At 37.7% G+C, this 19235-nt stretch overlaps 1 protein-coding gene across 8 annotated transcripts in view; it reads right to left on the reverse strand.

Annotated features, from left to right (window-relative positions):
* Positions 1–534: 534 nt before the first annotated feature.
* The window catches only part of LOC121858705 (L-asparaginase 1-like), a 37983-nt gene continuing 19282 nt past the window's right edge, over positions 535–19235 (reverse strand). For 6 of the 8 annotated variants that reach the window (XM_042355296.1, XM_042355302.1, XM_042355295.1 and 3 more), the window contains 9 exons: positions 18831–19036; positions 14003–14095; positions 11096–11209; positions 10456–10671; positions 10178–10189; positions 8847–9020; positions 8356–8529; positions 7414–7573; positions 535–1749 (listed from right to left, as the gene is read on the reverse strand). In XM_042355296.1, the coding sequence (XP_042211230.1) occupies positions 1631–1749; positions 7414–7573; positions 8356–8529; positions 8847–9020; positions 10178–10189; positions 10456–10671; positions 11096–11209; positions 14003–14095; positions 18831–19036 (1268 nt within the window). In that variant the 3' untranslated portion in view covers positions 535–1630. Of the gene's footprint in view, positions 1750–5025; positions 5036–7413; positions 7574–8355; positions 8530–8846; positions 9021–10177; positions 10190–10455; positions 10672–11095; positions 11210–14002; positions 14096–18830; positions 19037–19235 lie in introns of all 8 variants that reach the window. The other 2 variants (XM_042355298.1, XM_042355297.1) reach the window with 2 other exon arrangements.

Here is a 19235-nt window from a genome sequence, read left to right on the forward strand (position 1 = left end):
TGAAGTAATAAAAATCATTTGAATCACTCGACATAGTGACCCAATTACAGTATTGTATCTAGATCACAGATCAAGTTTATCTATAATTATAAATCATAGTTAGAAGTTTATTGCTTCTACTGTATTTTAACATGAAATATACATGACACTTTTCTTTATCTGAAAAATATATACAGATTTGCCCTAGCTTGACATTATTTGCAATACACACATGATTTGACTACCAATAATCACTAACAGTCTTGCGAGTGCTTGAGCTCCACACAGCTTAACTTGGATGACTGGAGGCTCTGTGAAGGAACATGGCCACTTTGGTCCTAATCCATACAAACTTGGTCGGGTTTATTAACTGATAACTGCTGTCTGCCTTATAGATTATAGCGTCACTCTCACTTGTTGTCATTGTTTGCTAAGCAAGTATAGTATATATCAATGAAAACTTATATAAAGTTTTGAAGCAATACATAAATGTATTGACTGCATATTAAGTGAAAGCCAAACTGCTCTGTGACAGGGCAAGAAATTAAGTATTTGTTTGGCCACTACCCAAGTACACCATGGCTCATGTCTGCCACACTGGGCAGCCCTTTATTTATACAAGACCGAGAAGGATAATCTTTCTACTACACATATGTATGTACTGTAGTATATAAACTAGAATTCTTTAAAAATTGTTTTCATGATTTACCATGAAGTTCAACAAGTGCACATCATAGGGTATACAGCAAACTCACATGGTAACATTAACAAATAAGTACAAGGCTATTTGCTTTCTTCAGGCTTGGCATAACTCCATCACCTGGTAGAACAGGATGTCACGACTTAACTATTTTTGCTGAGATAGCAATTGTTACATTTATATCATATTATCTTAAAAGCACAGATGCTTTTGTGCAATACTGTATAACATAATTATTAGGTGCTGCAATGAACAGGTGCTTAAATAAGGTTAAGACTAACGGTGTCACCCTGACTACCAAAGTAATTCAGCAGTATCATAAACAGGAGAATATAGTTTTTATGTAAATACTGTACAGTAAAATGATGAATGAACAGAGGCCAAGCCTTCACTCATATGAAATAAGTTTAAAAAACCCTAAAATAAAACTCATTGTAAGGTAGCTAGAATAACAGACTGACAGACAAGAATGTGTACAAGTAATAGGTATTATATGAAAGTCACCACTTATCATAAATGAAAGCAATTTCATCTGTGGGAAATTGTGTTTAAAGAACAATATATATTCAGCTCAGTATTGTATTCCACCTTAAACTTCAGGAAGTTAAACTGAGCAAAATACAGTTCTGTATCATATAAAAATAATGGGAAATTTGATGATGGACAATGATAATACAACCGAGTAAAGTGCAGTAAAGCAAAATAAAGTAAGTGTCCATAGGTACAAATACAAAACAGTAATACAGTATGGTGAAACTTTAACTGGTGAAGAATGAGTATTTTGACTCAAGAAGCTGATAATATAATGTGAAAATGGAGATTCAAAGGACTTGAAAACAATTATCTGCAGATGCTGATGAAAGAATACAGTAATGCTGTGTAAATGTTTCCATTTAGCATTAAGTAATTTGTGGACACGATTTGCTGGAGAACACAAGTGGTAATGTAGAGTTACACACAGTGTTGCAGATCTACATGTGGTGATGAAGGACCACCAGTGATGGTGCAGGCGGCATCTTTACCCCTCGGCAACTCCATCCCGCTGTAATTCATGCTGCGACGCACCTCCTCTGTAACACAAGTCATAAGTCAACTACTGGTGATGATACAGATATTCGTACTTTCTAACAAGGTTGACTTTACAGGGGACTCGCCAAAGCCTTAAACAAGGGGGTAACATCATATGGAACTTACCTTATTAGTCTTCAGTGAGGCTTAATATCACATGGAACAGAAAATCTAAACAACATTAAAAGCAAATACAGTAAAGTAGTTAGCAAGTCATAATTTTAAGAACAAGCAATTTCATAAACTAATAAATCTATCAATTAATTCACAAACCCTATAAACTATAAGACTAAACAGAGAGAGAGCAAACCATGACTGTACACAGAGAGCAACACCCAGAAATATAAAACATGGTGAAGGATAATCTGACTTCCCCCATGACCACACAGTCCCTCTTGACTATACTGCACTCACGACATATAAAACCAGTTTCTTATTCCTCCCTGAAACATTAATAGTATCACTAACCTCTGTACTTCTAAGATACAGAACTGTATTGTTGTAATAGTTTACCACCATTACTCCACCATCCAGATCTTCACCACTTCCATTATAGCTCATTATTTCACTACTCACCATGACCTCATCACTTCCAAGTCTTTATTACCATACTTTCTATGGTTTCCCTAATCATTATAAAATAGTGATATTATTGAACATCAGTTAATTCCATAGCATCAGTTACCCCAAGAGCTGACTGTTCCATAACTTCACCTCCTCAGTGCCCTATGAATTACTTTCCTCCATGTCTTGTATTATTGAGTATAAAAAGTACTGTAATGAAGCACTTGCACCAATAAGAACCATAAAATATAAGTAAACCATTTACCTGAAATATTGGTGTTATACAGGATAACTGTTATACTGTACCTGACTCAAGACCCAGGCTAGCAATACTATACAGTATACTGTCAAAGAAAAAACTTAACCAATAACACTAAAATTACCAAATCTTCAACAATTTTTAAATAATACTGTATGTAATCCACTAGCAGAGCCACTCACTGCTAAAGGACTCCAACAGTTTAGTGGCAGGACACAATATTCAGGTGGACAATTCATTATTGCTCTGAAAACCTTGTCTGGTGATTATTTTAAGAGCCAGTGAGGTGTTAGGGAAATCGAGTTAAAACCCCAAGATAAGCCAGTATATTCTGAGCCCACTCAACCAAACACAAGGCATCAAGCTTCACTCTTCTTCAACATCCTGCCACTCACCCGTTCATACGGTCTATTGCTTAGACTCTGTTGGTTCTGAGTTGTTAAAACACAAACAACAACCCAACAGAGCAATAGTAATGGAAAGTGTTGTACAGACCTCACAATTTCCAATTTAAAAATACAATAATTTTTTATGAGTTTCTCCATGGTGTATCATAGACAACTCAACAATTTGGAGAGTTTGATGGCTCCTGACTAATATAAATGTTTGAATTTTTCTATTTTCATTATAAAAATTAGAAACAGCTGTAGACCCCTGTAAAAAGCTAACTGGAAATATGACAAAAACCCAAGTGGCTAATGAACCAATCAGTGGCGGAGATAATAAAGTAAAAATACCCACTCTAATAAATAAATATTACAAGGGGTCACAGCTCAAGATTGAAGAAGCCGCAAGTCCAGAAAACTGTGAGGGCAAACTTTTTAGAGTGATGGTTGTAAACTCTTGGAACAATCTACCAGAGAGTGTTGTGACGGCACCGAGTGCAAGCTCTTTCAAGACGAGACTTGACCAACACTGGAGCGGGTTCAGGCACATTCAGGAGCCGGTGCATACCCAGTATTTGCCAACAGTGCATGACAGAGACATGACCGATCGCCCAAGCGGCTAACGAGCCGATCAGTGGCGAAGAGGATAAAAATAAAACAAAGTAAAAGTAAAAATAAAATAAAAATAAATCCAAAGATCATGCATGTGAACAGTGAATACCATTTGTCTTCATCCCCAAACACTTCAAAATAGGGACATACAGTAGATCGGTCTTCAAGGTAAGGATTCTCTCTCCTCCTGCCTACACTACAAACACTGATTCTCATAGTTCTCTTAGGACTAAAACCAAAATCAAAACAAATTAACTTAAACTACAGTACAAGTATACAGAGAAATATTTTGAGGTAAAAATTACTTACAGAAGACACCTCATTCAAAAATAACTAGTTTCACTTTAAAATAAAAGAATATGCAGAGAACTCATCCCCCTTAACTGTAGTATCATGTACAGTATACGAGTATTGCAGTATACAGAAGAAAAGCTTTAAAAGGTGACAGTATATTTTTTTCTACATAACTGTATCAAAAATGAAGAATTATCAAGCAAACTCAGATGTGATCATCAATCTTAAAGCAACCACACCAATTCAATTTTCCTTTCAAACTGACAAAAATATTCAGATACTGTACTGGTGCCAAGAACTACTTAAACAATACTTTAATACAGAGCATGCAAACAAACACACTAAAGCTTGATCTTCCTCATGCTGTGCTGTGTACTCTAAAGCCCATCACATATACAGTAATGACTGATCATTAATGTAGGAACATTCAATAAGCATTTTCTGCAAATTATCGGACACCTAAAGTATATGTGGCAGTAACAGAGGGCTAAGAAAACATAAAACTGTATTAAGTAAGGATCATGTATTAAATGACAATAAAGTCAGAACCATACAATATAAAATAAAAATCAAGAGGATGGAGTGCACAGACCACATACTATAAAAAGTACAGTACTTCTAATTAATGCAAGTTTCATAGCGTAAGTGCAGCAGGTAACCTCACCATTAGGATTGGGGTCCAATTCTAATGGACTCCTGTCCTAAGGGGACCCAATCTCAATAAGCCCCAATCCTAGTGGTTAGGTTTGGTTAAGCTGAGGACCAGAAGAACCTGCACCTATTATTTGAAGTATTCACTTGAAGCACAGTACTAGCTTGTTAGTCTAACCTGCCTTCTACATATTGCCAGACTTAGCCCTCAAGGTCCAGCCAGTAGACTTTATCATAAGTAACACTGTATTAAGATAACAAAACCCTCTAGTGTAGTGTAGTGAGTGATCAACATAAATAGTCAGGGAGAGTTAAAAGTGCTACACCTTGAGAAGGGTAAGTGGGAATGCAGTACAGTATTTAGCATTAGCAGAAATTAATAATGCAAAGATGTATAATGAAAAAGCTGTGAAAGTCAGCATCTTGGGATGATAAATTGGACCCACAAGCAACATCATATAAAAAATAAGAGTGCAATAAGAATGAAAGCAAAAAAATAATGTTAAGTTTACCCTCATTATCCTGGTGTGGGGAAGAAAATGGAAAATCAATTACCATCTATTATGAATATCACCTCATTTTTTTTTAGATAAATAATTACATAGTACATACCTACCACTATCATCTTTTCCTAAATTGTGTTGTCACCTTTGCAATGAATGCTAAATATGGGACAGCCTGAAATGTGGGCAGGTGGCTAGACACTGGGTAGATGCAACAGTTATCTTTAGATGGGGAATGTTATTAAGGTCGGAAAAAATAGAGGGATTTTTGCACTGTTGGTGGCAATGAAATACATTATAAAGAAGAGGAAGATTAAAAAGTATTGAGTATGGTATAAAAATAGATGAAGCTAAAAACACAATAGGACATTACTTCAAGTTCACAAAGGTGTCTTGCTGAGTAAATGCAATGAAGAACTTTTTCACACACAAGATGGTAGACATGTGGAAAATCTACCAACAGAAGCCATGGAAGCAAGGACAGCAATGTAATGGGCTTTAAAATAGCCCTGAACATGACTAACATGAACAATGGGGAGATCATACATACACCACCAGTCTGTTTCCCTCATGTGACCACCACTTGCAATCGCCATTAAGTAAATTATTTGAGTACGGTATGTAAAATTTGGATACACAGGCCTGATGCATTTTGTCAAAATGATCATAAGCAACCAAAATAAGTCATTATAATAATAAAGAGAGCTGAACAAGTCAGCCTTATGAAGGGGCAAGGATGTATGGCTCTCATAGTAATGATGCCGATAATTGCAAAAAATGAGATCATAAGCATGTGACTTATACTTAATGTAAAAAAAAACTGATTCAGCCAGTATTACATGGTAACTATTTACAGATGAACAGAAAAACAGAATACTGTACCTAGACAATCACTTGAACACACCAAAACAAACAATTGGATAAACAACTAAAAACATAACAAACAAATAAATTGTTGGGTCTAATCACATGCCTCCCTCTGTTGTAACTGAACCTGTGCCACTGTTGGTCAAGTCTAGTCTTAAAAGACCTCACACTCGGTACTCCGGCAGGTTGCTCCGAGAATTTACAGTTCTCACACCAAAAAGTTTGCCCACACAATTTTCTGGACTTGTGGCTTCATGAACCTAGAGCTGTGACCTCAAGGATAGGGAGAATGCATATATCAGGCCTGTGAAAAAAGGCTCTGATATATATAAAGAGTACACAGCAGGTGAGGGAGGCTCTCGGACACTGCAGGGCCTCCTCTACTAAAAGTGCAGGACATGGCTTGGGAGAAGTTGAAGAAGTGGTGAATAATTTTGGATTGAAGCTGAAGATACAAATTGAGAACTCTTGGAATAACCTGATGGAGAATGGTATGACAACACTGAGTGTGAGCCCATTTAAGACCAGACTTGAGCAACACTAGCACAAGTTCAGGTACATTCACGAACCTATACTGTACATGCCCAGTATACTGTACTTCCAACAGTGCATAACAGAGAGCAGACCAACTATCCAACCAGCAAGTAAACTGGGATATGTTCTGTCAGCTTGACTGTTTAGTATGTATATTCAATGATGGAATATTAAGAGATTCTTGACAACCAAAATAGAGGAAGTAACTGTTAGACAGAGTAGATGATATTGCATGGGAATGACAGCATCTTGATGAGTGAAAAGGCTGAGGAACTACAGAACACTGAGAGGGAAATTGTTAAAGTACAGCACGCAAAAGGAAGAAGATAGGGATGAATTTTTACACTATGTATAGAGTCCATTCATTGATTATATATAATCTCAAATAACCTACAGCACAGTTTACTAAAATCATGATGCATCTAAAAAAAATACAAGTATTAAGTAACATTTGATATTTACTGTACTACCTGTATACTGTACTTAAAAGTAGAGAAAAAATTACGGTATCTGCCATTACAATGTTCACAATTTGAAATAAATATAAGGCTTTCTGTGCATCACCAATACATGTAACTTAGATAGAAACTTAATTTTTATACTATTATGTACAAGGATTGCATTCTTTCTGTAAAATTTTGTAGAAATTCATATTGTACAGTTTTAATATGCTCATAATATTTGTACATTCAGTAAGCACTGCTCTTTGGCACCTTAAGTATCTATAAAAATACAAGTATTGTCCAGTAAGTGCACACATAAACCCAATACTATACTGCTAACAATACCAATTACCATAAGAAATCACAAGACAACTACTGAGGACTTAACCCAAACATACAAATGTGTTGCATTAAGCATTCTCTATCAGTCTACAGCACTGTACATACAATATTTACAAGTTAAACTAATAATATCTACAAGTTAAGCTAACAACAGCTACAAGTTAAGCTATGATCTTGACTAAATGCATACTAAACTACCGACTAATCGCACCAATCCTCTCCTCATGGGTAGCTATAAGGTCCACCAGGTGCTGGTTGTTGTTGATCTGGGCACACATGACTGCCGTTAGGTCAGTTCGGTCCCGCACATCAGTAGGTACATCAGCATCCAGCAACACTTGCACACACTCTTCAGATCCCACAGTGCATGCCTGGAGGGGAGAAATATGAACTTTTAAAAATGCCAGACCTGTGATGAAAAGGATAAAATAAGGAGAATTTCATTCCACAAACCAGATAAAGAGCAAATTTGAGATAGATACATAAATAGACAAGTGGATTGATAAAAGAAGCTAATGTATGAAGAAAATAATGAAATTTTACTTTACAGTATATCCTTTAAGCTAATTCCCACAAAGCTGGGGTGTTGGTGGTACAGTGGTAGCGTGTGTAACTTTCATCAATATGTCAAGGGTTCAAGTCTTGCTTGCCCCACACACACACACACACGAGAAGGGTGTTATCCAGTGTGACCATATCAAACATCACAGGTTTCCCAGACTCCAGTTACCTCCTGTACAGTACCAACACTGATAGATCAATTGCTTGAATGGCTAGTAAGCTGGTAAGTAGTAAAATGATATACAGTAATAAAAAGATGAGGAATATTACAGCAACAATGACATCAATAATATTTTGTTCCAGCCATTTCTGTAACATTATGATCTAAATACAGTACTGTAGTGAGAGAGAGGGGAAGGATGATAACCTCTATGAGATTACTAATGAACACAAATTTCTGCATCTACCGGTATTCATTTACTCAGCGTAATATGCTGGTGTTAAGTGTATAGTAGCTACCACTTAGAGTTTCTTGAGTACAAGCTCATGGAGAGATTTAATTCTCTGCAAGATTTGTAACACAGTTTATGAGTGGCCAGTAAACCAAAACTAGGCTTAAAAATTCTCAAGCAGAAAAAGAAAAAGTCCTTACAGCATGTAGAGCAGAACGGCCACAGGGATCACTGTAAGAGAGGTCAACATCAGCCAGATGATACGTCAGGAGTCTCTTTGAATTGCCTGCTGCTGCTGCTGCCACAAGGACATCCCCAAGTCTTACTGGAGACTCAATTACATGTGCTCCTGTTTTAACCAGCAGCTCAATTATCTGCCAGGGGAGGTAGTGATCAACTCCATATGAACAGTGGATCATAATGACAGTTTAGATCTTATTGCTACAAAACAATATATTTCATTAAAAACAACTGTTCAGTCTTTTATATGTGATTTTCATTAGTTTAAGATCAGTACAGAACCTACACTGCAACCCTTCCATAATCTAATATACACTGGAAATCTTTGCAATAATAGTTATCATTACAAGAACATAACATCTCCCAAGAACAGTACAATTCTCTTGATCTCAACTTCCAACCTTACTTTAGAATTTATACATTAATGGCAAATCTTTGCACTGTACTGTACCTTGTGGTGATCATTCTCGATGGCTACACTGAGGGGAGAACGCCCTAACTTATCCCTGATGTGTACTGAGGCACCGTGTTGAAGTAGCCACACCACTATTTCCAAGATTCCCTCATTACATGCCATGTGAAGAGCAGTCCAGCCAGATGCATCCTGAAGGTTGATTTCGATGCCCTGCAGTAAGTGACACAAGGTCAAAGATGATTGCAAAATAAGGTTTAGTCTGACAGTACTCTGCATCATATAACTGACATTTTCAAATATACAATTTTGGTGTGCTAATCTTAATACACTGTAAGATGAAGTGCTATCATGAAGTCTTTGTACATATTTAAAATAAATGAGAGTTAAGGCTGTCAATATACACATTTTTTGTGAACAGATCTCTAATTCTTGCAGATCAGCTTTTGAGAACTTTAATCCTAAATATTCCCCCCCCCCTCTCCTATAATAATGGAAAAAAAATTGTGAATCATTCCAAAAATGATTCTAGCCACTCCTTTTCTTTGCATACTTCTGGTAATCTCATAATAATTCTTCAGACAATTTGCCCACTATTATATACTGTACTGCTCCTCATCCTCCTCCCACTACCATTAAAATTGATCCCTACACTTCTCATGGCTACCGGTACAGGTCAAAGAAATAACAAATAATGATAACAATAACAGAAGCAGAGGATTAGTATATGATATTACATTTAATCTTCAGCAACAGTTGTCAGACAAGATGGTAATTGCAGTTTGCAAACAGTTGCTCCCAATAGAAGGCATGACGAGTCAGAATTAAAATGGGTGTAGCAGCAAGGGCCAGGCTGACTAAAAAAAGATCTTGGCTTGGCAATACACTCTTTACCACTGCTACAAAAAGCAACAGGAGCAGCTTTGCTGCTAGCTACATAGCAAGAAATTTATATGTTTTCTCTTAATACCATTAAAACATACTATTCCCTGTCACACCAAGATTAAACAGTTTATAAAAATTTCATGGGCTCCATCTTCACAGGAGAAAGCCTATATTTTTCAAGGCCAAGGAGAAATTTAACATTTTGTAATCCTGTCATAAATAATAAAATAAAACAATTACACCATAAATTTGATTTCAAACATTCAGTTAAAACACAAAGCAAGCAGAAGCTTGAAACATAGTGTCCCATTAATATATCTCAAAGCTCTAAACATAAACAGTAATAGGATTTTTCTATTTGAGAAGCAGATGTACCTGTATGTGTATAGAAACCACAATCACTGTCTGCTTCAGCTGTGGGGTTCATGCAAAAGTAAAAAAGAAGAAACTGTGTGCAGTACAACTATTAAACAAACTGGGCTTACCGAAATAGCTGTCTGGAGCAGGAAACATGAACATCCTGGTATTACATTAGGGAAAAGCTCGATCTGATGAAATATTACTGAGACTATTCTCAAATACGTACATATGAAATACTGTACCCAGTATACTCCCAAAATGATACTCTCTTCAGCTTCCCAAAATTCAGTGAATTATCATGTACGTATAATTTATATTTACTACAAGGACATAAAGGAACTGCAAATAACAATCAATTTCAGGTCCTGTACAACTATAATAACTAATGTGACCCTGTGCTTACATTTTGATATATCTCTTCCAAGCGAGAAATATCTGCATTCGCAATTGCAGAGAAAAACATTGTGGGAATCAGAAGCTCCTTGACATGCTCCACATCATCACTGGAGGACAGTTGAAGAGCACGAGCGATGGAACTAACAATGTCTAGTTCACGAGATTCACCTTCATCCTCCTGATTCACCGCTGTCATCTCCCCCCGCAGGTTCTTTGTCATCATCTGCCATCAAGAACTACATTGTATGCACCATCATTTGAGATTGGTATATACCATAACTAAGAAAATACACATTACAGTACAGTACTGTACACAGCATCTCTAGAAGTCAGTATAATCATCTCCATCTATTGATGCTTAATAGGATTACAATTTGTGTTTTATTATAAATACAACATAAATTAGTTGTGTGATGGTGGGTAATAGTACAGTAGTATTAAAATTCTATCAAATTTATCCATTTTCAAATGAGGGGAGGAGACTGTGGACAAAAGCTGTTTAAGAACTGTAACAATTATCTGATCATCAATCGAAGTTGAATAAAACAATAAACTGAAAAGATCAACTGTTATCAATAATAACTATCATATCTGAGGCCAACAACTAAACCGGCAAATATTCTCCTGACTTTTTGAGGCATACAAACCTTCTTTTTGGTTTCAAAGTTCCAATCCCTTTTAGCTAGGATATAGCTGAGTTTGGTGAGGGCTGCCTCTGGGGTCATGTCTAGACCTGCCATCACCCCAGCTTCTACTAAGGCCTGTGAAGAAAAGGAAAAAATACAGCATTAGTACAAATAAGGTGTGTGAAGTTGGTGGATGTACCAGATGGATGTCTTGTGGGCTTATTGTAGAAGCAAAACACCATTGAAGAACACATTTGTCAAAGCAACTAGAGAGACAGTAAATAAGGGAAGGGTTTGTTGCCTTTGCTTCTAGTTATTGTACCTAAAAGATAGCCGATGACAAGTGTGAAATAAAAAGGAATAGTTATTTTATGACAGGAGGATAACTTGTACTGTACCTGGGTAATTTTCTCCCACAGTCGCATCATGTTTAATCATTAAATGGTAAAAAAAAAGAAGGAATTATTTAGTCTGAAAGCCAATGTACAATATTTACTTGTACTAGAGGTACAGGTACCTACCGGGTAGTTTCAATTTGCTGTTCCAAAAATTTATGTGAATATGAACAATAATCCCTCACAAAGCACTATGATCAATCAGCCTATCAGATAACACTGGACTTTCATGAAGGTTTTACTGTAAGGTCTGAACTGTAATAAGATCACTAATGACTCATGTGCTTGTGTAATAGTTGATATGCTGCAGGGTTTGTTGTAAATTTGTATCCTTAATGACCTGCCAGCCACTATTCTCTTAGTCATATGAAAATGTGCTTATCATATTAAGTTAGTTAGGGAAATTATATACAGTACAGTACTGTATTTCAAAACTGAAGATGGTCATGTTAGCAGTAAGAAAGATTATCACATACAGTATCCCTACATAATGTAGACATTTCCATAGTTACAACTAGATATGAGGAAAAAATGAGTTGACAGTATCAATAAAGTGAAGTTTTTTAATCATTATGAGAAGGTGAACCTTGATAATAAATTAGATTTTATAATAGGTATATGTATTTATTGATGGTCCATCCCAAATCAGACTCATCAAAGGCAAAGTACTACCCCATTTAGACCACTACAGGTCTCTGCAAGGAATAACTAACGCGCTAGCTATTCTGTATGCGCAGACGCTGCTTTTGAGTTGTGCGCATGACACAGAGGGAAAAGCTAACACCTCGATCAGGCGTTAGCCTTGTGCAGCGCCCAAGCGGCCAAATAGCTAACAACCAATCAGCGATTTCTCCCATTGAAAATACGCGGATCATGGCTGCTTATGGAGAACATTTTTATTAATATTGAAGACTTGGGGGCATGTAAGGCAATAAAAAACTGTATCATAATAAAAAAAAAATTCTATATACGATAGTATATTGGATAGGACCTAAAACAAAGAGTATGGCGTGAAATTATTGAAAAAGATCGCGCCTAGTTGAAACCAGTTTTGGCTCCGCCCATTTTTAAGTGGGCACAGTCCGATTTCATTGATGACTTTGGTGTACGAATATTGATAATTACTCAAATATGATTAAAACTTTAATATCATTACTCATAAGATACTTTAAATAAGGGTCAACAAGTTGATTACAGTTCTGTAAGTGCATTTTTTAAGACAAATGAACCTGAAGAAGTGTACAGCTGCTCTAGTCGTTTCATGTGGTTCCAGAGTCGGGGAGAAATTTCCTTTACAACAGGCCCATTTTTTTTTGTGTTATAGCTCCTCCCCGACTTACGACCTACTCGACTTACGACCACCCGGACATAAGACCGCCTCAGTCATACCAAAATTTTGACAAATTACGTGTTTTTGAGTCCCAACGTCAGTGATTGCGCTGTGTACTGACAAAATTTTTGTTTGTAATTCACTTTAAAATGGCTGGCAAGCTTAAAAGTGAGAGTTTTGTGGTGCTGAGAAGAAAAAGAGACACCCACTTTAGATTTTCTATGTATTATTTAAGCATTATCAACTTACGACCAGGTTCAGGTACATTCAGGAGCCGGTGCATGCCCAGTACTTGCCAACAGTGCATAACAGAGACGTGACCGATCGCCCAAGCGGCTAAAAATGGCCGATCTTTTGGTGAAGAGGATGAAAGAAAAGGAAAAGTAATCAGAGACGTGACCGTTCGCCTAAGCGGATAATGAGCCGATCAGTGGTGAAGAGGATAAATCAAAAGATTATTACTTATTGTTGACCGATTGACTTTTTTTCCTTTTTCATCTTTGTTTCCATAATTTTCTATTTTCTTCACTACAGTATTTCTTTTTGTATTGTGTCCAAATAACAGTTTTTCTAATTTTATTGTTTTCTGAAGACTGTGTTGTACAACTGTTATTCCAAAGACGCGGTACAATGTCATATTTTTTTAAGGACAGTCCGGGAAAGCTCACCTTTATTCTCTTCACCAATGATCAGCTCGTTAGCCGCTTAGGTGATCGGTCGTCTCTGTTATGCACTGTTGGCAAGTACTGGGCATACACCGGCTCCTGAATGTATCTGAACCTGCTCCAGTGCTTATCCAGTCTGGTCTTGAAAGAGCTCACACTCGGCACCATCACAACACTCTCTGGCAGATAGTTCCAAGAGTTCACAATTCTCACTCTGAAAAAGTTACCCCTCACAGTTTTCTGGGCTTGCGACTTCTTCAACCTTGAGCTGTGAGCATCCACCAGCTCCAGGTAAGGGCGCGTTAATTATTCCGTGCATCTTAAAACACCTCATGTCAAGTTAGCAGATGGTTGCTCCGGTAGAGGTCACAGTCTCAAATTAAAGAAACTCTCAAATACAGACAAATTAAAGGCTACCCCACAATTTCACAACTCTTGCTTCAAAAAAGTTAGCCCCAACAGTTTTCTGTATTAACAGCCTGTGACCTATAGTGGTGCCACCATCCAAAATTTTTTGCAATGCAAATGTGGCACAAACCTCGCCTGTCTCATAGATGGTGTCAACAGATCCATGCATACACTGTGTGATGTTGACCAGGATTACTCCCCGTTGTGTTGCTTCCTTCAGCACCTGGGAGGAGGGGGGGAGGATTATGATAACAGTTTTGTTCAACAAATGACACATAATGAACTACAGTAATTACATAATTACAGTACCGTACTTCAATTTAATACAGTAATCACCAAGTGAAAAGATAATATGTTAGAGCATTAGTGAGGTCAACATCATTTCAGATGATAAGAGATAAAGTATATACAGTACAATACAGTACTACTCATGGATGGTAAAAACTACTGGGTTTAAAAAAATTCACAAAAAAATTTTGTTTTTAATGCTATTACTGTATGTTGGTTTTAATAAGTTTGAAGTATTTTTAACCCTTTATATAGATCTTTAATATGTTATTAATCATAAAAAATACATTCAGGATGATTTGGCAATCATTTACTATACTCTTTTTCCATCTAAAAAAAAATCACTGTGAAAAGGATAAATTTGAGAAATGCAAGCTCATCCTACATACTTAAAGGCAAAAAATACAGAACACATCCTTGTTTAACACCCACATTTATTTAAAATGTTTCACTTTCATTCCCATTTACTCTTACTGTTGCCCGGCTGGTTTCATACAATGCTTTTACTGCATTTAATAGCCTTCCTCCCACCCCATACACTTGTAATACCTCCCACAATGCTTTTCTGTTCACCCTATCATACACTTTTCCAAATCTATTATAAATCATTCAAATCATCTGTAAGTAATACAACCAACAAAAAACTTAAAACCAAGAAACTAGGCACAGATTAAAAAAAATTAAATCAGGGTTTAAAAGATTGGTTTAAATCAGCCAACCCTTGAGGAAATCGAGATGGAAATAAGATACTTAAACTTATGGACACTTTGTGAAATGGTCAAAATGTAAAATGTTGTTTCCTTTTACCTACTTAAATGAAGTGCTTGTGTTTTCCAAATTTGAACTTTGCACAGTGATTTTTTGAGATGCAAAAGGGTATAAATAGTGAACAGCAATTGCTAAATCTTCCTCAATGTAATGTTTATGATTAATAGCATACGAGCATTAAAAAGTTATATAACGAGCTAAAAATAATTACAACTTATTAAACCCAACAAAAACAAAACATGCTTTTTTTAACCATTTTTTTTACCAAGGATTTTTCAACCCTGGCTCCTTCAACAGTATAAATCTCATGTACTTCCCAGTCTGCATTACTGTATATAGTACAGCACAGCCACGGAAACCCCATCTCCAGAATGACCTAACATCCTTAGAAAAGGTGCGATACTGAGTGACTGAAAGCTTTAAGACAAACAACCATTCAGACTATACACAATAGAGCAGATCTCACTGAGACATTCAAAATATTGAAAGGGATGGAAAATGTGAACCCAAGCTATTTTGTTGTAATGTTACGCACCCACAAAATTGGGAACATAACGTCAAGCTGGCCAAACTGTCACTCGGAATGAACATAAGAGAATATTTCTTCACACAGACGGTGGTAGATCTATGGAACAGTCCACCAGCTCAAGCTGTGGAATCATAAACAGTACTGAGTTCACACAAAAGCCCTTGACAAAATTATGACTCATTTACGAACCTTTCTCAAGAAACTTGCAAGAGGGGTGTGGTTATCTATGCTAGGCAAGACCTTACAGCCAGCCAGACAAGGGTACAGGGAGAGGATGTTTTTGAAAGTGGTGTAAAATTATATTAAAGGGAGAGGACTTATTGTCAGGTGTATCTACAGATCCCCAGACTGTGGCCCACAAAATCAAAGGATCTTAAGAGCCTTAATAGACAACGTAGAGATGCTCAACCCTAGCCACCTCCTTATCATGGGGGACTTTAACTATGGCGACATTGACTGGAGAAATGAGTTCACCCCAAATGACTTGAATAACCCTGCTACTCTTTTTGTAGAAACTCAGATTTAACTGTTACCTAGTTCAAGATAAGGCCAGGCCAAGGTGCAAATATTACAAGGGAAATTACAACGGGATGAGGGAAGAGATGAAGGGTATCCACTGGCCTAACTCATTAAGGCACAAGAACGCAGATACTACGCTGAAAATCCTAACTAGTAAAGTGACCCATTTGATAGATAAATATATACCCAAGACCAAACCCAGTGCCTCTAGGAATACGAGGGAATCCCTACACATGAACCATGCGGTGGTCGACAAAGTTAACAAGAAATCCCAGAAATTCAAGACGTGGGTTGGGTCAAACGATGAGCAGGACAGGAGGATGTATGCAAGAGCCAGAAACCAAGCAAAGGTAGATTGTAGAAGGGCTGAAAAAGAGTTCCAGAGGCTGGTTGCAAGCGAGGTCAAGTCAAACCCAAAGGTGTTTTACCGCCATGCAAAGTAGAAATTAAAAACGCGACTAGGAGTATCAGACCTGAGGCTTGAAGATGGTAGTTACGCAGATTCTGACCAGGATAAAGCTGAGGCATTGAACAGCTTCTTTTCCTCGATGTCCACAAGAGAGGATGGTATTACCGTAAATTGCGGCGTATAAGTCGACCTCAAGATTTTTAGTTCAAAATTCAGGTTTAGTTCTATACTTGCCATATAAGTCGAACCCCCAAGGCCCAAACATAGGCGAAAGTATGTAATAAGGCCACGCCACTTTCAACAAGACACTTACCATAATACCTTTCAATATTTGATATAGTATATATTACATAGTTCATACAAAAAGGGAAGTGGGCAACAGGATCTACATAAGACAGCAAGCAACCGCTAAAAATCTTCAGTAAGTTATCTTGGTAAGAACTCTGGTAAACACCAAGCCAAAATCAGCACCTCCAATAAAATAGTACAATCTATAAACGGTATGATAGTAGAACATTATGCTAACCTTCCTGCGTTTGAGGACAAACGGTTCAACACAACACTAACCCACATTGTGTTCACAGAAGAAGGTATTAGAAATAAACTGTCAAAGCTATGGGTCCATAAGAGTCCCGGCCCTGACATGGTGCATCCTAGAGTGCTAAGAGAATTGTGCAACGAGCTTGCCGAGCCCCTGAAGATCCTGTTTTGTAAATGCCTGGATGAACAAAAGGTCCCGTGATTGGAAAGTGGCTCATGTGAGTCCTATCTTCAAGAAGGGCGATTGTCATTCCACTAACAACTATAGACCAGTGAGCCTGACCAGCATAATATGTAAAGTACTTGAGAGTGTTATCAGAGATGCCGCGATGGAACATCTACTACGAAACAACCATGTAAAGGATTGCCAACACGGTTTTATGCCGGGGCGCTCCTGCTTAACACAATTGCTCAAGGTATTGGATATTTGGACCCATATTCTGGAACGGGGTGGTAATATCGACAATATATACCTAGATTTTGCCAAGGCTTTCGACAGTGTACGCCACGAAAGGCTGAAAATCAAACTGGAAGGGTACAGAATTCGGGGAAATGTCCTAGCGTGGATAGAAGACTTTCTACATGACCGCTGTTGTTTGTTTGTTTCATAAATGACATGCCTGACGTTATACACTCCTTCATACAAATGTTTGCCGATGACGCCAAGTTATTTCGGGAAATCAAGAACCATGCGGACTGTGAGGAGCTGCAGAAGGATCTCTATGAGCTCCAAGAATGGTTGAAGAAAGGGATACTGAGATTCAACATCATGAAGTGTAAGAGGATGCACCTGGGGCGTACCAACAGTAAAGAGGCATATAATATGTCCCAACGGAATGAAGAAACTGCACTATTTGAGACTGAATGTGAGAAGGACCTAGGTGTGTATGTTGACAATGAGCTGAAGTTCTCGGGCCATTGCGAGAAGAAGGTAAATCAGGCAAATAAATTATTGGGTCTTACAAGAGGGTCGTTCAGATATCTAGACGGTCCGTCCCTCGTAACGATCTTCAAGAGTGAAGTGCTTCCCCATCTGGAGTACAGTCACCCTGTCTGGTCCCCGAGATATGCTAGGGACCGTCAGTTGGTTGAAAATGTTCAAAGGAGGGCCACCAGACTGGTGCCTGCACTTTGGCACCTCAACTACCCTGAGAGATTGGAGTGCCTGAACTTGCTTAGCTTATACTACAAATGGGCAAGGGGCGACCTAATTGAGGTGTATAAGCATCTCAGGGGGCACTACTTAGTCGAGTGTCCTGTACTTGGAGCTGGTGGACACTCGCCCCACAAGGGGTGACAGCTCAAGATTGAAGAAGCTGCAGGTCCAAAAAACTGTGAGGGCAAACTTTTTCGGAGTGAGGGTTGTAAACTCTTGGAACAATCTACCAGAGAGTGTTGTGACGGCACCGAGTGTGAGCTCTTTCAAGACCATACTTGACCAACACTGGAGCAGGTTCAGGTACATTTAGGAGCCGGTGCATACCCAGTACTTGCCAACAGTGCATAACTGAGACGTGACCAATCGCCCAAGCAGCTAATGAGCCGATTAGTGGTGAAGAGGATAAAAGTAAAGGTAAATAAAAAGCAATGTAGAGATCCTACACAGGCCACTGGCCTCGTTCCCTTGCTACGGCCACTTCTAGTGGATTGCTATTAGGTATGTAAGGTAGGTTTCTATTAACTCATAATTAAATTGTCAAATTATCAATTAATGTACATTATCTTGAGTAAATAAAGAAACACTTGTGATCTTTCAATGTACAAACATCACACACACACACACAAATTTCCCTATAATACAATGACACACAAAACCATCTAGACAATCAATTAAAATATAATAAGACACACTAACTACACATTAAAATACGAAGAGAAGGAACTGGAAGAAAAACTACAATTAACCTTTACGATATCACTGCGGTTGGAGGGCATGTTGCCAGCACCATAGGTCTGTATGACAGCCCCAGCCATGGGGGGCTGAAGGAATGAGCAAACCGTCTCTGCTGAAATGGAGGGAAATATCCGCAGGATACCCACATGACGGTTCAGGCGGTCAAACACTGTAAATTTCTCCAGACAAGTTGGCCGAAACACAGAGCGATAGTCAACTGAAAAAGAACATTCTTTGTATGAAAACCTATGGAGTAGTACATACCTGTACAGTATTAATATAATATGTATTACTGCATATCTATTACAGTATATACATACATAAATGACTTCTTTTCTCATCTTCATAAAACAAAATGTTTACACACTACTGACACATAACAGATACGTACAAATATACCTTGACATGTGAATTGC

This window comes from Homarus americanus, unplaced genomic scaffold (assembly GCF_018991925.1).
Source record: "Homarus americanus isolate GMGI-L3 unplaced genomic scaffold, GMGI_Hamer_2.0 scaffold74, whole genome shotgun sequence".
In the NCBI taxonomy this organism is placed as follows: Eukaryota; Metazoa; Arthropoda; class Malacostraca; order Decapoda; family Nephropidae; genus Homarus; species Homarus americanus.